The 21693-nt window shown below is 57.2% G+C and overlaps 1 protein-coding gene across 7 annotated transcripts in view; it reads left to right on the forward strand.

Annotated features, from left to right (window-relative positions):
• Nucleotides 1-21693, forward strand: part of LDB3 (LIM domain binding 3) — a 60442-nt gene that overhangs the window by 11970 nt on the left and 26779 nt on the right. For 2 of the 7 annotated variants that reach the window (XM_029201155.1, XM_029201156.1), the window contains exons 4-9: nucleotides 78-153; nucleotides 5718-5740; nucleotides 6821-7024; nucleotides 11639-11808; nucleotides 12304-12340; nucleotides 18339-19116. In XM_029201155.1, coding sequence (XP_029056988.1) covers nucleotides 78-153; nucleotides 5718-5740; nucleotides 6821-7024; nucleotides 11639-11808; nucleotides 12304-12340; nucleotides 18339-18435 — 607 coding nt within the window. In that variant the 3' untranslated portion in view covers nucleotides 18436-19116. Of the gene's footprint in view, nucleotides 1-77; nucleotides 154-1538; nucleotides 1907-5717; nucleotides 5741-6820; nucleotides 7025-11638; nucleotides 11809-12303; nucleotides 12341-18338; nucleotides 19127-21693 lie in introns of those variants that run through there. The other 5 variants (XM_029201153.1, XM_029201154.1, XM_029201158.1 and 2 more) reach the window with 5 other exon arrangements.

Consider the following 21693-nt stretch of genomic DNA (forward strand, 5'->3'; position numbering starts at 1 on the left):
GTTCTCCCCTCTCCAGTCCTTCTCAGGCAGGAGCTCCTGGACCCAATGGCAACTGTCTTCATTTCTGGTTTTTCCAGGTCAAAGCGTCCCATTCTCATCTCCACGACAGCGCCCCCGATCCAGTCCCCTCTGCCTGTGATCCCCCACCAAAAGGTAGGTGCTGACTGTGGGTGGCAGGCTCCACTCTGGGCCGTGGTTCCCGGAGTGCAGCCCCTGGTCTGCCTGCCTGACCCTCGGCTGGCCTGACTCTGGCAAGGTGGGGGGATCAGCCCGGCCCCAGCCCTGCCCTGCCTCGGCTGATGCCGGGGAGGTGGCGCAGACCCCCTGGGGAGAAGCGTTCAAGCCCCATAAAATGCTGCATGTAGGGGTGCCCGCCTGGGTGCTTAGCCAACACCCTGGGCCTCATGGGCGGGCTGACAGGAAATCCACTTAGGCAGCGGTGTTTTCAGGAAAGGGACCATTCTCTCAGCCAAGTAGGGACAAGTGTCCAGAAGGCTCTGACCCTCATCCTCCTGAGGGCACTGGGGAGGGGGGTGAGCGTGGCATGAAAGCCGAGGCCCCAGTTTGAGCTGGTCACCCCAGGAGGAGCTCCCAGGCATGGGGGGCCTGCTGGCCCTCAGGGTTTCTCCTGTGTCACAGGCTCTCTCCCTCCCATTTCCCTTTCTCCTCCCAGTTGCACGCTCCTATACCACACTCAGAAGTGCTGGTGCAGCCAGCAGGTACCAGGCCCCTTCCCAGCTCCCTCTAAGCAGCTCAACCCTGAGGGACCCAGAGCATGGGAGGCCTACCCCACCGCTCCTACAGGACTACACACTCCCGCCACTCTCCACCCCTCCTTGCAGGACCTCATACTGACCCTGCCTGTCCAGTGGGGCAGAGTGGGTGATGGGCAGGGTGGGGAGAGGGGACAAGAAGAAGATGACGGGGGGTCTGGGGTGGGTAACAGATTGAGGAAATGGGCAGAGGGCTGTTGGGGAGAAGCTGCAGAGGCAGACTGAGGGAAGCAAATGTCAACCCCCCTCCTTCCTCAGTTTCCCCTCTGCACCTCTACTCTGCCTGTTCACCACCAGCCCAGAAGGCCCCCTCTCACCGGCCATGTGGGACATTGCAGAGTGGGGTCAGCAGAGCAGGAGGCAGGGCTGTGCTCACCAGGTGCCCCCATTCAGGGGAAGGGGGAACAGGTGTAGGATGGAGGGGTCTCCCCACAATTCCCTGAGACCACACCCCCTTTTTTCCAGCCCGGCCGGCAGGCTGGCTTGGCCTAGCTTTCTGTGTGGGGCTTTGCATTTTGTCCAGGTGGATGACAGCTTCAGGGCCAGGAGCTTCACCCCTCTCTTTTTGACAAAACCCTTCTCTTCCAGGTGTCCTTTGTATCCCCCTACCCTGACCTCGGTGCAGTGGGCTGCAGGCTCCAGGGTGGTGGGCTGCTAGGCGCTCGCACTAACCCCTCTGTTTCAGGTTCACGCAGAAGCGCTGGGATGGGCGTGGCCTCTAACTGCTCTCTTCTCTCTCCCCTGCATGGTGCTGCCCCGGGCCAGGACTCTGCTCTGGACACGAACAGCAGCCTGGCAGCACCCAGCCCCAACCCCGAGGCGAGGGCCATCCCGGGCACCCCAGGCAACCTGGAGCTCGGGCAGACCCTTAGCTCCTCCTTCTCTCAGACCTCCGTCTTCTCCTCACACATGGAGGCCTCTGACGCTGGCCCTCCATGGGGCAGCCCGGGGGCCAAGGTCAACCTGGAGGGGGCCCTCGACTCTCTAAGCCCGAAAGCCCCGCGGGGTTCGAGGCAGCCAAGGCAGTATAACAACCCCGTTGGCCTGTACTCGGCAGAGACCCTGAGGGAGATGGCTCAGATGTATCAGATGAGCCTCCGAGGGAAGGCCTCAGGTGCTGGACTCCTAGGAGGGTAGGTAATGGGCTCACAGCTCTCCACTGGTGGTCAGGGGCCATCTGGGTCCTCAGTGCTCGTAGAGGCCTGGTCAGGTAGTCAGAGCGAGGAACTGGCCTCATTCTGGCCAGCCCCAAGCCCATGAGGCAGTGCAGGCTAGGAGCAGTGAAATCAATTATCCTATTGACATTTGCCATGAGCCGGGCCCATCATTGCTTTACACAACCTGGGGCGATGTGTCGGATTTTGCAGAGAGGGAAACTGAGGCTCAGAGAAGGTTAAGTCGAGGTCCAGCTGTCCAGCTACTAAGTGGCCAAGCTGGGCCTGAATACAAGAGACTCTGACTCCCAAAACTTTCACATCAGGTCACCCACCAAGACAGGACAAAGCCTAATAACTCCAGGAACTCTGGGGCAAAGGGACAGGCTTGTTGCCACCCCTTTGGGAGTCCTGAGAGGTGGGAGAGCAAGTTCTCTAGGTCTGGCAGTGGTCTGGGAAGGCTGCCTGGAGGAGGGAGCACCTGAGCTGGGTACAGAGAGACTGGGCAATAGGGTGAGGGGAGTGGGTTGGCAGGACTGACCCTGGCTAGGGTGGGGAAGCAAGGGAGCAGGACCCTGAGGAGAAAGGGGCCCTGCAGGAGAACAGCAGGCCACCCCCTGCTCCCCGAGGTCTAGTTAATGGTACTCTTGGAGCACAGGAGTTAAAAGAACTAGAGCCAGTGCTAGGGTGGGCATTGTGGAGGGGCTGAGGGGAGGGAGGTTCCCAGCAGAGCACATATTAGCTTCCAAGTCCTGAAGGTTTGTTATCTCATTGTAACTTCTTCCATAGCCCCATGCAATTGGTATAATCGTCTCTGGGCTGGAGGCAAAGCAGGCTGAGTCAAGGCATATGGCCCAGTGGCTAGGGTTTCAGGGCTCTTCCATGAGACTGTCCGTATCTCAGGATTATGGGGAGGATTGAAGGAGATAACACGTGCATAGTGCTGAGCTCTGTTCTGGCATACTCACTACGTGCTACCTGCCATCACCGCCTGGACTCACACAACAGGTACACAAATGAGTCAGCATTGCAGTCCAGGTCGGTGTGATCCAAGCCCACACCCTTCCTTTGACCTAGCCGCACATGGTATCTGTGCTCTGCCCGTTCACTGCTCCCCTGGGGATCCCCAGCTCCCCCAGATCCCATAGCTCTTTCTGGGATCCCGAGTGAAGCTGGGTGCTCTACCGTGTGAGCACTTGGACCCTGGCTTCCCTGGCCCAAGATGGCAAAGCTTTCTACCCCCAGGCTTTTTCCAGCAAGGGGCTTCTGCCAGAAAGCTCGGGGAAAGACAGAGTAGAAATGGACTCCTTCTCCTGCCTTGGGTGGGCTGATAGCTCTTCCTGGTTCTCTTTGGGCCTGGCCCCCAGCAGGGAGGTCATGCTCTGGTGGACCTGGACTTCCATGGGGCCCACCTGCAGTGATGGTAAGGTCTTCCCTCACAGAGGCCTCAGTCGAGGCTGGGGGCTGGTTAACATTCCATATGCTTTATCTAACACAACTCTCTCAGCAACTTCAGAGGGGGGCATCATTCCCTCATTTTATAGCTGGAAAATAGAAACCCAGAGAGAGCAAGGAATTTGCCCAAGGTCACACAGTTAACGAGTGGTAGATAGGACTGGCACTCAGGTCAGTCTGACTTCTCCCTGCATGGAGCCAGGGACCTACCTGCCTGTCCCACCCCTGTTTCTCCCGACTCCCGACAAGCCCTCCCATTGGCACAAGGGCTGCTCAGAACCTGACAAGTGTTAGATTATTACTTGACACTCAGAGCAGCAGGGTCCAACAGTTTCTTCAAAGGGAAGATGGGCTAGGGAGGGAATATGGTGCGTGCTTCATTCAAAGTGAAGGCTGATGCTGTGGTCCCAGCAGGAAGGGCAGAGCCTCTGACCTGGGCTAGCCGAGGGTTGAGGCCACCACCTCACAGGAGACAGGGTTGGCAAATGCTACTCCCCATGTCTGTTCATCACACACTTAATCCATGCTGAGGGCTTTACACTCAGGATTCTGTTCAGTCTGTGGAGGGCACCACCCTCTCGGTATTATGAATGAGGGGACTGAGGCTAAGACAGGTGGGTAACTTGTCCAGAGTCACAGCTCTAGGAAGAGGTAGGGTCAGGATTTGAACTCTGTCCTGTCTGGCTGCAAAAGGAAGCTCCTTCCCATACTCTCTCTCTCTGGGTAGCTTCAAGGTGATCCCTTGGCAGCTCGTATGCCCTTGGGAGGAGTGGAGAGGAGCAGAGGGGGCGAAAGAACAGCCGGGCCTGCAGCCCCCTGATCCTTGTCCTCTCTGGAGCTGGTACTGAAGGGCAGGGTCCCTCAGGCCAGTTGGTGCGAGGGTCCCCGGGGCGTTTTTACATCTTTGTCTCATTCTCCCCAAGACCTGGCTGCCCCTCTCTGAGCTCTGTCTGTTGCAGGCATCTCAGCCTCCGGGTCCTCAGGCAGAAGCTAAGCAGGGGGCAGGAATCAATGCCAAAGAAGGAGATGGCTACCTAGGCAGGGAAGGGCATAGGCAGCCCCTGAGGCCAGCACTGCCCTCTACAGGGGGCAGTGGGCTGGTCAGGGCAAGAGCTGATCCTGCAGTTGTCAGCACTGGCCAAAAATGGAGAAGGAATTGGAGATCTGCGATGGCCCTTTCCTAACATAGCTCCACTTACAGCTATTTTGAGCCTGGGAGGACAGAGGGAATTTTATCAGCCCTGAGACAGAGTTGGGCCGCCTGGGACTGGTGGGGGTGGGGATGGGGGGGTCTCCCTGGCTTTGGTCTGGATCCCCAGGGTCATGGCCAAGGGGTGACCAGGGCCAGGCCAGCTGAGGCCCAGGCTCTCCCAGCCAGAGCCCAGAGTAGTCAGATATGGGAAAGTGGCAGGGTGTGGGGAAAGGGACACCACTTTCTGCACTCTTCTCCCCTCAGGTTTCTGACAAGGGTCTGCCACTGCAAGGAATTTGCATTTAAAGAAACATAATGCAGGCAATGCCTCCCTCAAGGAGATGATACTCCAGGAGGCTGGCTCTCAGATAAGAGTGAGGTTGGGGTCCCTTTTGTAGTGTCCAAGCTGGGCTGCCTTTGTGGCGGTTTTCCTGCAATACAGGACCTGCACTTCACCCAAGCCTCCTCACTCCTCCATCCTGCCTCACTGCCCATCCACAGGGCCTTTAAGGGCAGTTACTGGGAACTGCACAGACCCCTTATTACTGTGCCCCGGGAGGAGTGTCCAGGGCTGCCTGACCCTCCTCTGGGAAAGAGAGCATGCTCCCGGGGCTGTGTGAAACCCCACTGCACACAAACCCCAGCACCACTGCAACTCCTGCTCAGGGAACAGAACTCCTGGAGCTGTCCCCCATTAAACAAGGGTAAGTCCAGAGCTACTGTCCAGCCAGGAGGCACCTGGGGCCTTAGGTGTTCCTGGAGCAGCCATCGCTAGTCCAGTCTCCATCTCCAGCTTCCTCGCCGGGGTCTACAGACAAGGTGTATGTAGGAGATTCATGTACATGGTAAATGAGCACCTATGAAGATGGACAAAAAAAACCTTTCTCCCTGGCAGAGCTTCAGGTACTGTGAACCTACGCTGCAGCTGGCATCTCTGATCCAAACTGAGCGGTTGTGATCGGGACTCTGAGCTCTTCCCCCTCCTCACTCTGCACTCTCCTCACCCAGTGCCAGTCTGGGCTGCCTCTGCCTCCACTATGGCCAGTCTGAGGACCATCCCTAGGTCCCTACGCTCAAACCCTCTGGCAGGACCCTCACTCTGATAGCCCTGTTTTCTTTGCTTTTTCTCTCCCCCACCCCCAGGTGGTAGCCAACTCTCCAGCCAAGTTAGTATCAAAGGAAAGCACGTGTGTGTGCTTGCCTGCATATCCCAGCATGCGACCGCGTGTCTGGGGGACTGGGCAGCGTGCGTCTGTGTCAGCGGCATGTGGACGTGTATGTGCATGCGTGAATGGGGGTGCATTTGTGTCCCTGAGTGAGCCTGCATGTGCGTGGAGCTGTGAGTATGGAGCGGAGGCAGTGCGGAGGGCGCTGGGGCTCCGGCAGGTGCCCCGGACCATTGTGTTCCCGATTAGCTGTTGCAACTGCTTAGACCGCAGGCTGGCTCCGGTGGGCGGGGGGTGGGGCGCGTGCTGACGCCGGTTCCGGGAGAGCCTGAAGACATTTCTCGCCCGGCCGGACCACTCGGAAGGGCTGTACCTGACCTTGTCTTTGCCTGGGGAGCACGCTTGACTGTTGAAGGGAAAAGCCTCCCTGGGTAGAAGCTGGTGGGCCACGCAGCAAGTTGGACATGGGGGCGGGGCCGCCTGAGCACCGAAGCCCTGCTCCGAGGAAGAAGCACATGCACTGAAGAGGCTGGCGGAGCAGAGCCCCGGGCCACCCAGGATGAGTCCCTTCGTGGAGGAACCAAGCTCAGAATCCCTGCGGGTGCCCAGTGGGGCTGCTTTTTGCCTTTGGACGTTCTGGACTCCGCTTGGGCTGCCGCTGCCTCTCACGCGTGGCCCAGCTCCTGTCTCCTAATCCCAACCGCCACTCCGCACCCCCTTCCGTTTCTGCTTCCCTGCGGGTGTGGTGAGAGAGCTTTCAATGCCTGGCGCCCCCTGCTGACCCTGGGCGGTAGCTCAGGCTGAGCCGGGGCCTCCAGGGATCTGGGAAAGCGGAGACGGGCAAGAAGAACCTTCCGCAAAGGGCTCTGGGGAGGGTGAGAGTTTTTTCCCGACCAGACCCAGCCCGCCCACGTCGGTCGGGGGGACTTGGGTAGCCTTCCTGGGATCAGGCTTAGGGAGGTCTCTCTCCACACCCCTACACCACCAGCCCTCACCTTGAGCCGTGTAACACCACCCGTTGCCCCTTCTCTCCTTCCACCCCCCTCCCTCGCTCCCCTGCTCCATGCTCCCCTCCCCCAGCGCCGACTACCAGGAACCGTTCAACCCCAGCGCCCTGAAGGACTCCGCCCTGTCGACCCACAAGCCCATCGAGGTGAAGGGGCTGGGCGGCAAGGCCACCATCATCCACGCGCAGTACAACACGCCCATCAGCATGTACTCCCAGGACGCCATCATGGACGCCATCGCCGGGCAGGCCCAGGCCCAGGGCAGTGACTTCAGTGGGTAAGCGCCTCCCCTCCTCCACTGGCGCTCGATGCCTCTGCCTCGTCATCACCGAGGAGGGCACCGGGCCACTGGGCGCCATCGGAGACTTTGGGCATCGGGACCAGCTGTCCTCCATCGTCTTGATCCTCCCAGGGTACAGCCCTTGCAGGAGAGCCAGCCTTCGCCCGGGCCTCCCAGAACGTGGTGTTCTCTCTTCAGAGTCAATCTCATGGTCAGCTTTAGGAGAAGGGTGGAGAAATGGAGAAATGCAGCATGTGCTTTTCACAGCCTCTGCATTTTCCCAGGCTCCATGAGGGGGCTGGTTTAGAAAGAGACTTCTAGAATCCTGTTAACCAGGGTCACATTCTGGATACCTCAGCTTCTCACAACTAAGCCATTCTTTGGGGGGAAGTTGCTGTGTTCTTCCAATGATGAGGGCAATTCAGGTTCATGAGTGGGTTTCTTGTTTGGGAAGGGGCCTCCGGACCAGCCATCCACAGTGCTGTTGACAGTCAGCCCCGCCACAGAGCTGGGGGGCACCCAGCACTCGCCTCCTCCTGTTGGCCCCAGGGAAGCCCAGCCTCAGGGCGGTGGGACTTAGGACATCCTTGGTTCCTGACTTTGCTTGTTAGCAATGGTTGAAGAACTTGAGGTCTGAGTAGGGAAAGAGTTGGCTGAAAATCATTTGTGGATGAAACGGGTAATAGTACAAACATTAATGTGGACCTCTCTGCCTCTTTCAGAATTTCTTTCTGTCTCTGTTTCTCTTAGTCTCTGTTTCTTCTATTTCTTTCCTTCTGTGTATGTCTCTCTTTCTGTCTCTATCTCTCTGTCTCTTTTTCTGTTTCTGTGTGTCTCTTCCTTTCACACACACACACACACACACACACACACACACACACACAGAGTCCCTTACTGTATTCTACTTGGAAATACTGTTAGTATTGACTTTCAGAACTGATTATCTCTGTGGTAACATCTTATCCCTGAGTCAGGATCTCCAGCAATTGAAGGCAAGAAATCTTAAAATGATGGTTGTCCTTTTTTCCAAAACTAGGAAAAACAGATGTTGTAAGAGGGATAGAGGCGTTCAAAAGTCCCGGAGAACTCCTATAGCGTTTGGCCTTTGTAGAGCCCAGCCCTCGTGGCCATGACGAGTGTGCAGGTTATAAAGTGCAGGTTCAAGAGGCCAAAGGATGGGACGTGGTGTGGACTTACTGGCGCTCCTGGTCAAAAGGAGCCTGGCCCTCTCAGGCGCGCAGTACTTCCTTCGGGCCACTAGGGGGTGGATGGTTGCTTGCCCTGGAGCCGTGAGTCAAACCCGCCACCAGGGGGTGGATGGTTGCTTGCCCTGGAGCCGTGAGTCAAACCCGCCAGGCTCAGGTCTGCAATTCTTTGCGGAATTCTCTGGGCAGGGTTGACTTACTTAATCCCATCGTTCAAAGCAGAAAATATGACCATGCAAGTTTAAAAACACAACTGTTGCTCATGTGTACCCAGGAAGACAGGGCTGCCCGATTAAGCCAAAGAGTTAACGGGGATTTCCTGTTAACATTTGTTTGCCACGTGTGTCCTTGGTGTGCTCTTAAAAGTGGTAGCATTGGCCAAAGGGAAGCACAATGGAAGATAATGGAAGAGCTGCTGTTCACTAACTTTATGTTTTCTGCACCTTGGGAAAAGACTACAAATCATTTGGTTTTACCTCTAGGTCGCCCATGATATATTTTTTTAACATGATGCACTGTTGATCTAATCTAGGCTTCTCCTTCCTTTCCCCTCCCCTCCCCTCCTTTTCCCCTCCCTTGCGTGCCTGGGAAGCAACATTCTTCCTTTTCCTTCTAACTCAGCCCTGCTGGGTTGATGCTGTCGTGGTGCCAGTGGGTAAAAGCTGCCCTTGTCTGCCATGAGGTGTTCCATTTCTGCTGTTAATTTCCATGATTCCTTCCTCACTGACAGTTTTCTTTTTGTCTCTCTCTCTCTTCCTCTTTTATCCACCCCACTCCCCCATAACTCATTTCTGATCCTAACCCTGCTCCCTTGTGTATGCGCCTCCCCCCGCCCTCCCATGATGGACATGCACTCACTGCTGGGTTTTCCTCTGCTTGGCAGGGCGTCACCGCTGGCGTAAGTAGACCCCACAGTATCTGTTCCGTCGTCCGTCTGTCTGGTTGCGGGATGGTGTGTGGGTTTGGTGGGATGTGCCTGAGGACAGTGGCTCTGTCCACGTTCCTCCTCACACCCACCTCACAGGTAAATGACATGCCCCGTGAACTCTACAGGCAAGTGCTTGTCTTTTGGGGTTTTCCCCCAAATAATGTCACTATGGACATAGAAATCAGAGTAATGACACCACACTGGCTGGGGGTGTATCCCGTGTTCTCCTTGCTGTGCTTTGCGGGGGCTCCCCCCAGCCTTTCTTGTCTACACTGGGACAGCGTAGATCTTAATGTCAGAATCCACATGGGGCCATTATTCAGGGAGAGGATGCTAAGGGGGTCTGTTGGAGGCCATTCCCCAAATCCTCATGGAAGATGGATCTGGAGGACCCAGTGCCTGCCAGGACCACCCATAAGAGGCAAAAGATGAGTCAGACTTGGGGGCAGTGTACAGTGGAGTAAATGCCCACAGGTGACCTTGATGTTGCGGGGACCATGGAGTGTTTTTGTTGGCAAGAAGTTCATGCTGGAGTGGCTCCAGAGAGTGGCCTCGGACCCAGGCTCCCAGAACTGGAGGGCCTGTCCTATCCCCTCTCTGTATATATTCTTCCTGAGCCCCAGATTCTCGAAAGGCACAGCAGTTCCTTCGTCTGGTTCCCAGTGTCTGTTGCGGCAGCACCACAAGTCCCTGGTCTTTGCACAGCATTGTGGGAAGGGAAGCCGACAATGTGACTCCCAAGGGACTCACTCCTGGGGTTCACTTTATTGAGCCCTTGGAGATGTGGAAGGAACAGGGAGCACCTCAAGGGCATGTTCCAGGGAAATGGCAGCCAGTGCCTTCCATCTGTTTCAGGACCCCTTAAGACTCCTCCCTATGCCAGAAATGACCTCTCCAGCGAGATCCCAGCTTCTCCTCCACTCCCTGGTCTTCCCTATCTGATCCCAACCACAGCCTGACAGACCTGTAGCTTTCCAGGCCAGGGCGAAGCAGCTTTCCAGGCCAGGGCGAAGCCTTGAGAGAAGTAGGGGTAGCTCCACCCAACCTTGGTCAGTCACCTTCCATCACCTTTCTCCACCTCTGCTCTCATAGCCCACCCTGAGCTGACTTAGGGGACCAATCCTAGGAGACTAGGCCAATTCTTCTGTCCAGCTCCTTGCAGAGAGGGTAGAAGACAGGGGCACTGGGGAGGTCCCCTCTCCAGCTAGCCAGCCCTCGAGGGAGCAAGGGCAGGTAGAGGCAGTCATAGCAGCAGGCAGGGCGATGCTGGACAGGGGGAGTGTCTGCGCTGGGCCATGTCTCCAGATGTGGAACATCTGGGGTGTGCAAGTCCCCAGTGGGCAGAAGTAGCCTTCCTGAGCCCTGTCACTGCAGAGGGTCTGATGGAAAGGACACTGAGCTGGGAGCTGGGAAGCCTGGGTTCTAACTCAGTGGGGCCCCTACATGACGTAACCTGGAGCTAGTCGGCTAGCCTCTCTGGACCTCAGTTTTGGCATGTGTAAGAGGAGATGGCTGGGCCACCGGTCCACAGGCTGGGGAGACATGCTGTTATTGCTGTGAGCTTCTCCTGAGCCCACCCTGACTGCTGAGAGGGCCGGCTGGGCAGCCTAGATTACCCAGCCCTCCCTGGTTGGGATAAGTGGTCATCCATAAAGCTTTTAATGTATCTTGCCCTGAAGTCTGATCTGGGCTGAGAGACCCTGGACTCAAGGGGCTCTGGGGTCCCTTCTAATTCTGATCTAGGATTTGTTCATTCAACTACGTTTTGAGCACCTACCATGTGCCAGACCTTGGGAGTCTAAGGGAAGGTCACCAGGTCCCCCTCGGGCGAGAAACTGCGCTACCAGGTCTCCCCCCCCTCGGGCGAGAAGCTGCGCTATCCGTGGGTGATGCCAGGCTTTAGGGGCCTGATTGCCTTGTTTCTCCAACTGCCTCCTCACCGAGCTTCCCTGTCTTTGCAGAGTGGGAGCCCACAGTCCTCCTCCAGGGCAGTCATGACATTGGTGGCTCCCTGTTTGGATCTCAAGCTTTGAGGAGGCCAAGGGACTGACCGTGAGGAAGCCTCTGAGTCCCCCAAATGGCCTGTCCTCACCCAGCCCCAAACTCAGGATCTGCTCAGGGAGGTTGAAATTACTTCCAGAAGACCTCTTCTGCCTCTTCTTTCCTTAAAGGAGATACAGCTCCTGGGGGCGGGTGTCTTCAGGCCTGTGTCTAGAGTTAGCCTGGGGTGTGGGGGGTACTGGCAGGAGGGTCTGAGCCTCCTGACCCTCCGTGAGCGGAATTCACTGTCTCACTGTGACCACCCTGAGCACTGAGGACCCAGGTCAAGCCGTTATTGCAGGCTCTCAGAAGGGCGTGGTGGATCTAGACAAGTAGGGGTTACCCACATGCATGGGGGGGGTGCGCCACGGGGAGGCGCAGAGGTCAGGGGCAGGGTTCCAGCCCTGCCCTTGCCCATGGCCCCTCTCTGCATTTCAGGAGCCTTCCTGTCAAAGACCTCACCGTAGACAGCACCTCTCCCGTGTATCAGGCTGTGATTAAGAACCAGAACAAGCCGGAAGACGAGGCTGACGACTGGGCCCGCCGCTCCTCCAGCCTGCAGTCTCGCTCCTTCCGCATCCTGGCCCAGATGACGGGGACAGAATATAGTAAGGGAGGGCTGTGGGGTGGCAGGAAGGGGCGACGATGAAGGGCCAGCGAGGGTCCTGGGCCCTACTCCACAGTCCCACGGAAGCCGGGGAGTCGAGCCCCCCACTCTTGAAGATGAGCTGGCCTCGATAGATAGTTAGCAGCCTGCTGCGCCCCTTCTGGGTCCCTGGGGCAGGCACAGTGACATCAGCCTGCTGCTCGGCTCCTGGACTCCAGCGGTGGGCAGCGGCCTGGCTGTGGTGCTTTCCGGATTGGGATGAGAGGACTTTGCAGGCCACACCTCTGGCTACTCCCTCCCACCAGCGCCTCTTCCTCTCATGCCCCCTTTCTCCCCCTGCCCTGTGCCCAGCACACAGCCTTTTCTTTCCAGAGGTCACAGGTAGGGAGCAATAACTGTCCCATCATGGGTGGGGACTCCGTGCCCACCGAGCGCTAGTAGCTTTTCTTTCTGATGTTCCCTGTGATTCCTCCTGACCTGCAACTTCTACCCACAGTGCAAGACCCTGATGAAGAAGCTTTGCGAAGGTCAAGGTAAGTGCCTGGACTCAGGCTCTGTGGCCTTGCCCGTTCTAATCCCCTCCCTCCCAGGGCAGCCCCTAGGTCAAACGACTCATGGAAGGAACGTCTCAAGTTAATGCATTTGGAAATTCCCGACCCCTGAAGGGCTCTGGCAGATGCTGGCTTGGGGCGTGCATCCCGGGTCGGTGAGGTGGGTGCCTGGAGCTGAGACTCTATCCCCTGGGCCCGGGCTGCACGAACGAGGACTCTGGGCTCTCCCGGCTCTGTCCCTGGGCAGCGGGCAGGGCTGCTTTGGCCTTTGCTGGGCTGTTGAGAATGAGGGCATCTCTCCCTGTGAGGCACCGGGCAGGCTGCCTGGCCTGCCCACTCATCTCAGGGCCTGTCCCCTGTGAGTCTGAAGGGTAGGCACTGGGAAGCAGGCACGCAGAGGGCCGTGCTGGGCGGGGCTGACTGACCCTTGGACTCAACTCTCCAGACCCATGTTGAGGTATCAGTTCCACAAATTGCTCAAAGCACCACAGCTGCTGCAAGGAAGCAAAGCCCTGGGTATGAGGAGTGGTTTGTGCAGGGCTAGGTGTCTCTGAGTATGGTCTCCCCGATGGTGGCAGGCCTGAGGCCCCAGCCACTGGCCTGACACCTTTGGCCTGTCGGGTGCTCATGGCCCTGTGCATGATGGGGGCACACTGCCCTGGAGCCCATTGGAACCCGCTAGGGCCTTCCATGGGAGGCATGAGGCCCAGTGTGATTGTGCTTACACTTCTGGAATCAAATGTGTCATCTGCATGTCCTTCCTGGGAGAGTCTGCCTTGGGCCAGCACATCCTGTGGTGGCCTTCGTGTGAGGGGCTGGGGCCCAGAGGTGCCTTTCCACCCTGGGCCAAGCTTTCTGTTCTTGCTAACCAGTGTGTAGTGGCCACAGGACTGTGTGGAGAGTGGGACTCTGGGGTCAGCTTGAGTTGATGTGGAGTTTCTTTTCGAACCTCTATTTCTGCCAGCTGAAGTTGCTCCCACTCTTTGGCTGGGGCATCCAGTCCTGAAGTGTGGTTCTCCCTGGCCTGCTAATAGTGGCATGCGGTTCCAGTGGTGGTTCTTAACCTGTCGGTGCCTGCAGTGTGTCTGTAAAAAGCCTGAAATGCGATGGTGTTTGATTTAGTGCAAATGGTAGTATGGAGCTATTGGAGGCGTGACTAAGCTGTCGGCTCTCCCCACCCTGTGCTCCTCTGCTCCTGCGCCATTTCTGTGTTTGTCTCACCTCCTCTTCGGAGCCACTCACAGAGATGCTCCAGTGGGCAATGTAGTCTTTACTGAAGATTTGATGGAGGGGCTGTACAGTACATACCCCATAGCAAACCGCTTAGAAATCTCCAGGTCCCTTCCATCAGGAAACCAGCAGGGACCTGCACTCTTTTTCCAGCCGCCGTCACCCCCTCTCAGTCCTTCTGGTTACTTTACGTTTCTCCCACCCGTCAATCTAAGGTCGCATCTCAGTAACCAGACACTGTTTAGAAGGTGGAGGGGTGCTGGTGGAGGTAACTTACATGGAACTTCGGCTTCGTGCTTTCCCTGGAACATTTGCGGGCTCTGTGAAGCTACGGAGTGAGAACACAAAAGGCAGCATCAAGGGCGGTCTGCAGGCCTTGGCGTTGGCCTTCCCCTTCCCTCCTTTCAGAAGCATCTCTTGGGGCTTGTTCGGCCTGGTCCTGTAGTCCCTTTCCCCCTGGGGCCTAACTGCCCACTAGCTCCATTCAGATCCCAGCAGAAGGCAGGGGCTCTTGAGAACTCTTCTGCAGGTCTTGGAGTCTCTCCCTCAGCCCCTGCAGGGTTTTGCTGGAGGGAGAGCTGGAAAGGGGGTGCCAAGAAGAAACTCTAGCCTGCTCCCTCCCTCTGTTCAGGCCCCCATCCTGAGAAAGCAGCTCCCCACCCCCTGCCCCACCAAGGCCCTGTGCCACTGTCAGCCCCTCCCTCTGGGGTCTCTGGCCCTGCAGTGTAGGCGCTGAGGCAACCAGCAAGCCTTCTGCCCAGGACTGGAGGGGCCTAAGCCTGCTGCCCTTCTCCTTTTTTTCTGACTTTAATTTCTGGAAGGCTGTCTTCATGGCCTCCCCTAAAATGCCCATTCTTTCCATGGCCACAGGAGGAAGGTAGGTGTTTTTATTTCCCTGAATCCCAAGCAGCCTGTGGCCCAGAAGTGAGAGGTGGGGGGTCCAGTGGGTCCAGTGGTTCAGTTCTGTTTGTGATTAATGACCGAAGTAGTAACTGACCACTGGTCACGGGTGGGGTCACAGACTCATCCGAGTGGCCATCTGAGCAGAAGGGAACACACTTACCCCCGCCCTGGGTCCAGGCTGGTTAGGGATCTTGCTCCCTGGGGATCTGAGCCCCACTGATATCTGTTCCCCCTCCAAGTTGGAATCTGCACCCCCAGATCCATCTTGTTGGCTGAGGACAGACACGGCCTCTGCCTTTCCCCCTCCCAGTTTAGCCTAACTCGCAGTGGGGAATCTGAGGGTCTCTCACGAAGGCTGCACCTCCCCAGAGAAGCTTCACTGCACCCCGCTTCCAGGTAGCTCACTCCGGCACGGCCTGAGTTTGCTAAACCCAGTGCCCAGCAACCTGGGCACTGTGGCAGCCTATACAGGCTTATACATCTGCTGGGGCGCTTTCTCCTTCCTGTTGCTGTGTCCTGGAAAAGCTGGCAGGGATGCCAGGTGTTCTGTACCAGGAAGGGCACTGGTGGCCTCAAGGGCAGTAGTAATCTGCAAGTTAGAGGACCCTGCAAACTTGCCCCTCACCTGTCACTGCTCCACCTCCGAGACCTGCCCCCGCAGAGTCCCAGAGCAGCTCAGAGCCCTGCCCTGACCTCCCCTCCTCTCCTCTCCGGCCCTGGCTCCTGGCACTGTGACGCTGTCTCTGTAGCTGGTAGCAAGTAGCTTCCCTCCGAGGCTCTAGTGCCCACCTGCTGGCCTAATCTCCAGGGACTCTGTCTTTACAAGGGAGGCAGGGGAGGCCCGGAGCAGTCCAGGCATCAGCTGCAGACTTGGCTCACCTCCCAGGAAAGACCCAGCACCTTAGCAAACTGTCCAGGTGGGCTTAAACACCAGCCTACTGCCAGGTTCAACATGGCTCCCAGCCTTCACCTGACGTAGCAGAGCCCCATCCAAAGCTGAGCCTCTAATCTCAGAGAGGTCACCACGGCTTCTGTCTGACTTCCGGAAGGCATCCCAGGGCCCAGATGGCTCAGAAGGTTGGGTCCACGTTGGGCAGCCCTGACAGGGGTGGGAATACAGGCAAGCCTAGCTTCATCCTAGGCAGGGCTTGAATCTGCAAGGCATCTGGATCCCACCGCTTGGGCGTAACCGTCCTGGAGGGCCCCGGTGTGTAACTCAGGCATCTCCTGGTCCCCACCTTGTGGTGCCGCTGTCTACACGTTCAGTCTCTGTGTCTACATAAATGCTCCCCTCAGGAAAGAGCTCCGCGTCTCTTCCCGGTCCCCCAGCATTAAGGAAAATGTTGATTTTAGTGACCAGTTCCCAGGGGAGTTGAAGGTGAGGGTTACGCTGTACAACAGTGCATCGCAAACAATGTAAAAACCCTCTGAAGCCCCTTCTCTGACGTGCAACCGTCCAAGGTTCTGTTTCCTCTCCACCCCACCCCCACTTCTAACAGAGCACCAGGACTCACTGGTTTCCCCCTCCTCCCCCTGCAGCCTCCCTGGGCATGTCGGTGTCCTCCTTCTTCCCCGTGCACGCTCAGCTCTGTCCCGGCTCACGGGCAGACTCTCCTGGTGCTGGCGCAGCTCAGGGCTGGTAGCGAGAGTTCCGTGGATTTTCAGTCTTTGGTGTTCTGCCAGCCTAGCAAGTTCAAAATTCACAACTAGAGAGACCAGGACGCCCCCAGGTGTCACCTGAGCAGCCCTCGTTTGTGTCCTGGGACCTCCCTCCCTTTCTCTTTCACCCGCTCTCCAGTCTCTTCCCGTCTCTTCTCTTCCTCCCTCTTCTTGCTTCTCTCTTTGGCTAGCTGTGAATTTCCCAACCGCTCCAAGCAGAGCAGACTCACTACCCTCGCCGATTCTCCAGGACTGTTCCTGACCCTGTCACTGAGCATTGATGAAAAAGGCTTGGGCCTGGCTGGGCAAACTGGCCGCGTCTGTGTCCTGGGTGGTCTCTATGGGCTGGTCCACTGTTGCCGCCTGTGGTGCTGTCTGCAGGGGTATGTGGGCTCCGCCACAGGGCCTAGGCTTCTGCTGTCATTGCTCCTTCTCCCCAACCCAGGAGAGGCAGTAGCAGGGGATGCCTGGCACTTAGATCGTGGTTCTGCCTCTGAGTTTCCGTGTGGCTTTAGGCTATCCATGTGATGTGTTTGGGCCTTGGCTTCTTCTTGGTATTAGGCAAGTTTGGACCAGTGGTTTTCAAATATGTTAGCAGGGGGCCCCTCTTGTCAAACAGGATCTTACACAGAGACCCATATGCAGGACTTAAGGTATAGGGGAGAGTCTGTCAGGTAATACAGATGTGGGAAGGTGGCCAGGTGTACATGTGGGGACACAGGACTGTTACCATACAGAAACGTAAGACCAGCGTTGCCCCGTCCTCTGACTTGTAAAGACCTAAAGCCGATCTTCCTGATCTTTACATGCTGGCCATTCATTTGTTAAACTATTCATCTTGAGACAATTACAGATTGGCATGTAGTTATAAGAAATAATACAGAGAGATCCTATGGAGCCTTTATCCCCAGTGGTAGCGTCTTGGCAAAACGATAGTACAATATATCCCTACCAGGGTGTTGACCCCGATACAGTCGAATGCAGAATACTTCCATCACCCCGGGATCCCCCCCATGTTCCTCTTTCATACCACACCCACCTCCCTACTGTGCACGCCCTGTCCTTAACCCACAGCAGCCACTAACCCGTTATCCGTTCTCTGTTTCTATAATTTTGTCATTTCAAGGATGTCATGCAAATGGAATCATACAGCCTGAGACTTCATGGGATGGGCTTTTTCAGTCCGCCTAATTCTCTGGGGGTTCATCCAAGTTTTGGAGTGTACCAATGGCTCATTCATGTCTTTTTATTGCCAAGTAGTATTCCATCATCTGGATATAGCAATTAATTTTTAAAATGAGTTTTCAAAACTGTCCAGGTTAAACACACTGCGTTTGTGGCTAGATGTGGCCCCTGGGCCACCAATTTGCACCTCTGTTCTGGGGGATGTTAGAGGCCCCTCTGGCCTGGAGAATCTAGGATTCTGGCATCTGCGGCCCTGGCCTTTCCCAGGCACACTGTCTCCTCCATTTCTACATTTCTGGCCGTTCCTTACCTGCTTTGTCCTATGCCCTCGGCTGAGCAGGCTGTGGGTTGAGCCCCAGAGGCCCTGCTGGTGGGAAGTCCTGGCCCTCAGTATGTGTGCCAGCGGCCTTGTGAGTATGCGTTTGCACGTGTGTGCCTGGCTATGCTCAGCCCTAGGTGGGTGGGGCAGTCAGTGGTGTTTGAAGGCTTCTCTCTGGGGACAGAAAAGGGTTGGGAGAGACTGGGGCAGCACAGGGAGATGGCAGGTCTGCTCACCAAGCCTCATCACGGGGACAGGCGTTCTTCCTTCTTGATGCCCAGCTAGGGGACAGAGACCATGCAAGGCTCACCTGCCTATGGGGTTCAGTCCCGAGAGCCCACAGCCAAAGCAGCCCTGCCCAGCTCTAACCACATGGGCCAGGGAGAACCCAGAGACCCCCCCATTTGCCCAGCCTGCCCTCAGACTCTTTAGCCAGGCCCCTTCTGCATGGCTCACTCAAGTCGGGAACATCAGTCCCTCCATCCTGGTCCTTGCGACTCTGCCTGACCCCCTGGAAAGTACCCCCTGGGTGGCAAAGCCTCTCCAAGCTGAATCCCTTCCTCCCTCCCATGCCCTCTGCCCCAGCTCTCAGACAGGGTGATGGCGGACACACCCCCTAACCCCTTTCTTTCTTCCTTTCTCTCTCTCTGTCTCTGTCTCTCTGTTTCTCTCTTTGTGCCACAGGGAAAGGTTTGAAACGGAACGTAACAGCCCACGTTTTGCCAAATTGCGCAACTGGCACCACGGCCTTTCAGCCCAAATCCTTAATGTTAAAAGCTAAAAGGCTGTCTGGAGCCCCTCACCCCTCTCAGGCCGGACCCCCTCCCTCCTTCCCCCCACACAGATCTGGCATGTGAGCCCCACAGTGATGCTTGAGAATGTATAGCTGTGCTGGGGGGCACCTTCGCTAGTCACCTGCAGCAGTTGTGCTCTCTGCCCGCCCTAGAGCTGATGGCCGAGGCCCAGCCCCACGCAGCACTGCACCCACTCTACCCCCACCCTTCAGTGCAACCCTCACCACCCCCCAGATAGCCCAAGCCTCTGCTCCCCTGTACAGGACCTTTCTGTAGATCAGAGAGAACGTGATGGGGTTTGCTGGCAGAACACCCCAGAACCAAGGGAAACAGAATGTGTCACTGGTCCATTTCCCACCAACCTCAGCTCCTGGGAGGGGCAGCCTGGCCTAGTGCCATCCTGGAACAAGCTGCCCATAGATCAGGGTCCCGAGAAGAGGCCAATTCCCCAGCCCCCCTCACTCCTTTGTGCCCTCTGGAGCCCAGGCAGCCCAGGACAGGGCTCCCTATAGAGGAAGAGGAAGCCCCAGGGTGGATGAGGTAGAGGCCCTTCCTGGCCATGGTGAGATTGGAGCAAGTATTATCCTCTCTGTGCTGTGTGTGCTGGCTCCCTAGTTCTCTCTCCTGTACATACAAGCATGCTCATTCTGAAATAAAGAGGATTTGAAATGAACCAAACCAGCCCCAGTCCTGCTGTGCCTGTGTGCATGTCACCAAAGGGGGCAGGTCTGAGACGGGGAGAGGATAGGTACCTACAGAAGAGGTGCAGGGGCAGTGCCCGCCGGGGCTGGCACCTGGTGAGCTCTGCCCACCACTGTTTTCCTGCCCCTAGGGCCCTGCCCAGGGCTGCAGGGCGCAGACAGAGAGGACGGCAGGTGAGAATCTGTGCTGCGGGCTGGTGGGCAGCCTTAGCCTCCTTCGGGGTAGCGTGTGCGTGGACAGAGGAGCGGGATCTGAATGCCCGCGCCTCTCCTCCCATACCCAGCCACAGCCAGCAGGCCGAGCCATCCCTCCCTCCCATCAGAAAGCGTGCCACAGCCCCTGGCCCAGGAAGGCACTGCTCACGCTCAGCCCTGGTCCAGGAGGGAGACACACCTGAACTAAGGAGCGGCTCACAGGGGAAATGCTGGGGGTCCCCCGTGGGCTGGGCCCCGGCTCAGGGGAGAGGAGCTGGGAGGTATGCCTGGTGGAGTCTTGCTCAGGTGGCAGGAAGTAGGGGAAGGCCCTTGCTCCTGGCCTCCACACACCTATGGCCTTGTCCTGGTCCTGAGCGTTTGGGAAGGGCCGGGCTGGCAGGCTTATGTCCTCCCCACCCACCGGTCTGCCCATCAGCCTCACCCCTGACTGGGGGAATCACAAGCTGAGAACATGAGATCGTCGGCGCTTGGCAAATAATGACAGGTGCTGAGGCCCATCCCTCAGGGCTCCCTCACCACCCCTGGGGCTAGACTGGGCCACAGCCTCATGCCCACCCCCGCTGCCTGGGCACAAGCTCTCTTTCTCACCCTGGGGACCTTGGCAATCCGGTCTAGAAGAGCTGGCCAGGGAGACTGTTCTGTCCTGCCTACCACCTTGAGATGCTCCCCAAAGCCCCCCACCAACCTGTTCCACCTTGGCCTCCCATCTCTTCCTGCCTCTAGCAGTCTGACTCCAGGGCCAAGGCGAAGACCAGGCGAGGCAGGCTGGCTAGGGGATCAACTGGGGAGGTAGGGGGAGGGTGGCGGTGCTTCTGCCTGCATCTAGGCATCCTGGAGCACACTCATACTTAGCTGACCTTTTACTGAGGACTTCCGAGGCCAAGGGTAGGTTGGGGGCTGGGGGCTGCCAGACAGAGAGAGGCCCCAGGTAGTGGGTGTCCTAAGGCTGGCAGAGGACCTGAGCCAATCCATCGGAGCTGGTGGCCTCCCCATCCCCCGTCCCCATCCCCCCGGCCTGTCAGAGCCCTCCTGGATCCACCTGATGGTTTGCTTTCCAGCCTGCCTGGTGCCTCCCCAGTGACCCCAGGCCGCTGCATGCAGCACCTTGGGTGGCCCCAGGCCAGGGCTCTGTGTAAAGCCCTCTGGAGTAAATGGGAGAGATGTCCTCATTCAGCATTCTGTGTCCTTGGGCATTAGTCAAGGCACTGTGCCTAGCTGCTGTAGGTACAGAAGGAATCAGGAAGAGCTGATGTGATTGTGGCTGACCGTGATGCAAGGCTGATCATGTGAGGTCCAGAGACAGGGGGCGCTCCTCCGACTGGAGGATCAGAGAAGGCTTCCTGGAAGAAGGGGTCTGTGTGTTTGATCTTCGGGAACAGTTAGGAGTGGGGCATGTGCAGTTATGGAAGGCTGCGCAGGTACTCTAAGCAGACAGAGCAGAGGTGCTGGGTCAGTGTCCCAGAACCCTGACTTAACCATTTTGGCTGGAATGGAGGGCGTGCAGAGAATGTTATGGTTGGTAGCGGTCTGGAGCTGAAATGCCAGGCTCTGGGTTTTGACTGTATTCCAACACAATGTGGAACTAGTGAAAGCTGCAGGGCACCAGTCGCACTACAGCCTGTGGGGATCGTTGCGGACTGCACAGTTCTTGAGGGGTGTCATCACCTAGACTACAGTGTCAGTGTGGCCCCTGGAGTCATGCAGGGCAACAGCCCAGCTGCAGAGTGACATGGTCAGGGCTGCCCTGAGCAGTAGTCATCAGGCTGCAAGGTGGAATGCTAGGTAGGCAGGTGGCAGCATGAACAATTTCAAGACCAACCACTTGACTGGCATTCTGTCATCATCCAGTCAACAGAGATGTTCATATTCCATTCTCCATCATCACCCCAGTAATGGCAAACAGCGCCCAGAACCATCAGTCACAGCACCTCCACCATCGTCAACATTTCCAGCCTGAGCCCAATGACTACAAACCCCCAGGCCCAGCACCACCACCATCAACACCATCCCTATCCTTTCCATACCTAGTACCATCGTCATCAGTAAGAGCATAACCAAAGGCTACCACAACAGAGCAGGGTGCAGGGTTAGCACACTGCACCCTGATGCCAGCTGGGTAGAGGGATGGGCTGAAAAGGGGACTGGAGCCAGGCTGTGTTTCTCCTTTGGCCACACCCTCCCCATGCAGCCACCAGCAGTTAATATAGTTGGGTTGGGTTGGGTTGGTTTTCGCTTAGATGTTTAAGGTGAATTATGACCAAGGCAGGAGGCAGCTATAGAGTCCTAGACCAGGCTGGGGTGATCTAACGGGTACTGTCTTTAGGACTG

Source organism: Monodon monoceros, unplaced genomic scaffold, assembly GCF_005190385.1.
Source record: "Monodon monoceros isolate NGI ecotype Baffin Bay Population unplaced genomic scaffold, NGI_Narwhal_1 Super_Scaffold_4, whole genome shotgun sequence".
NCBI lineage: Eukaryota > Metazoa > Chordata > Mammalia > Artiodactyla > Monodontidae > Monodon > Monodon monoceros.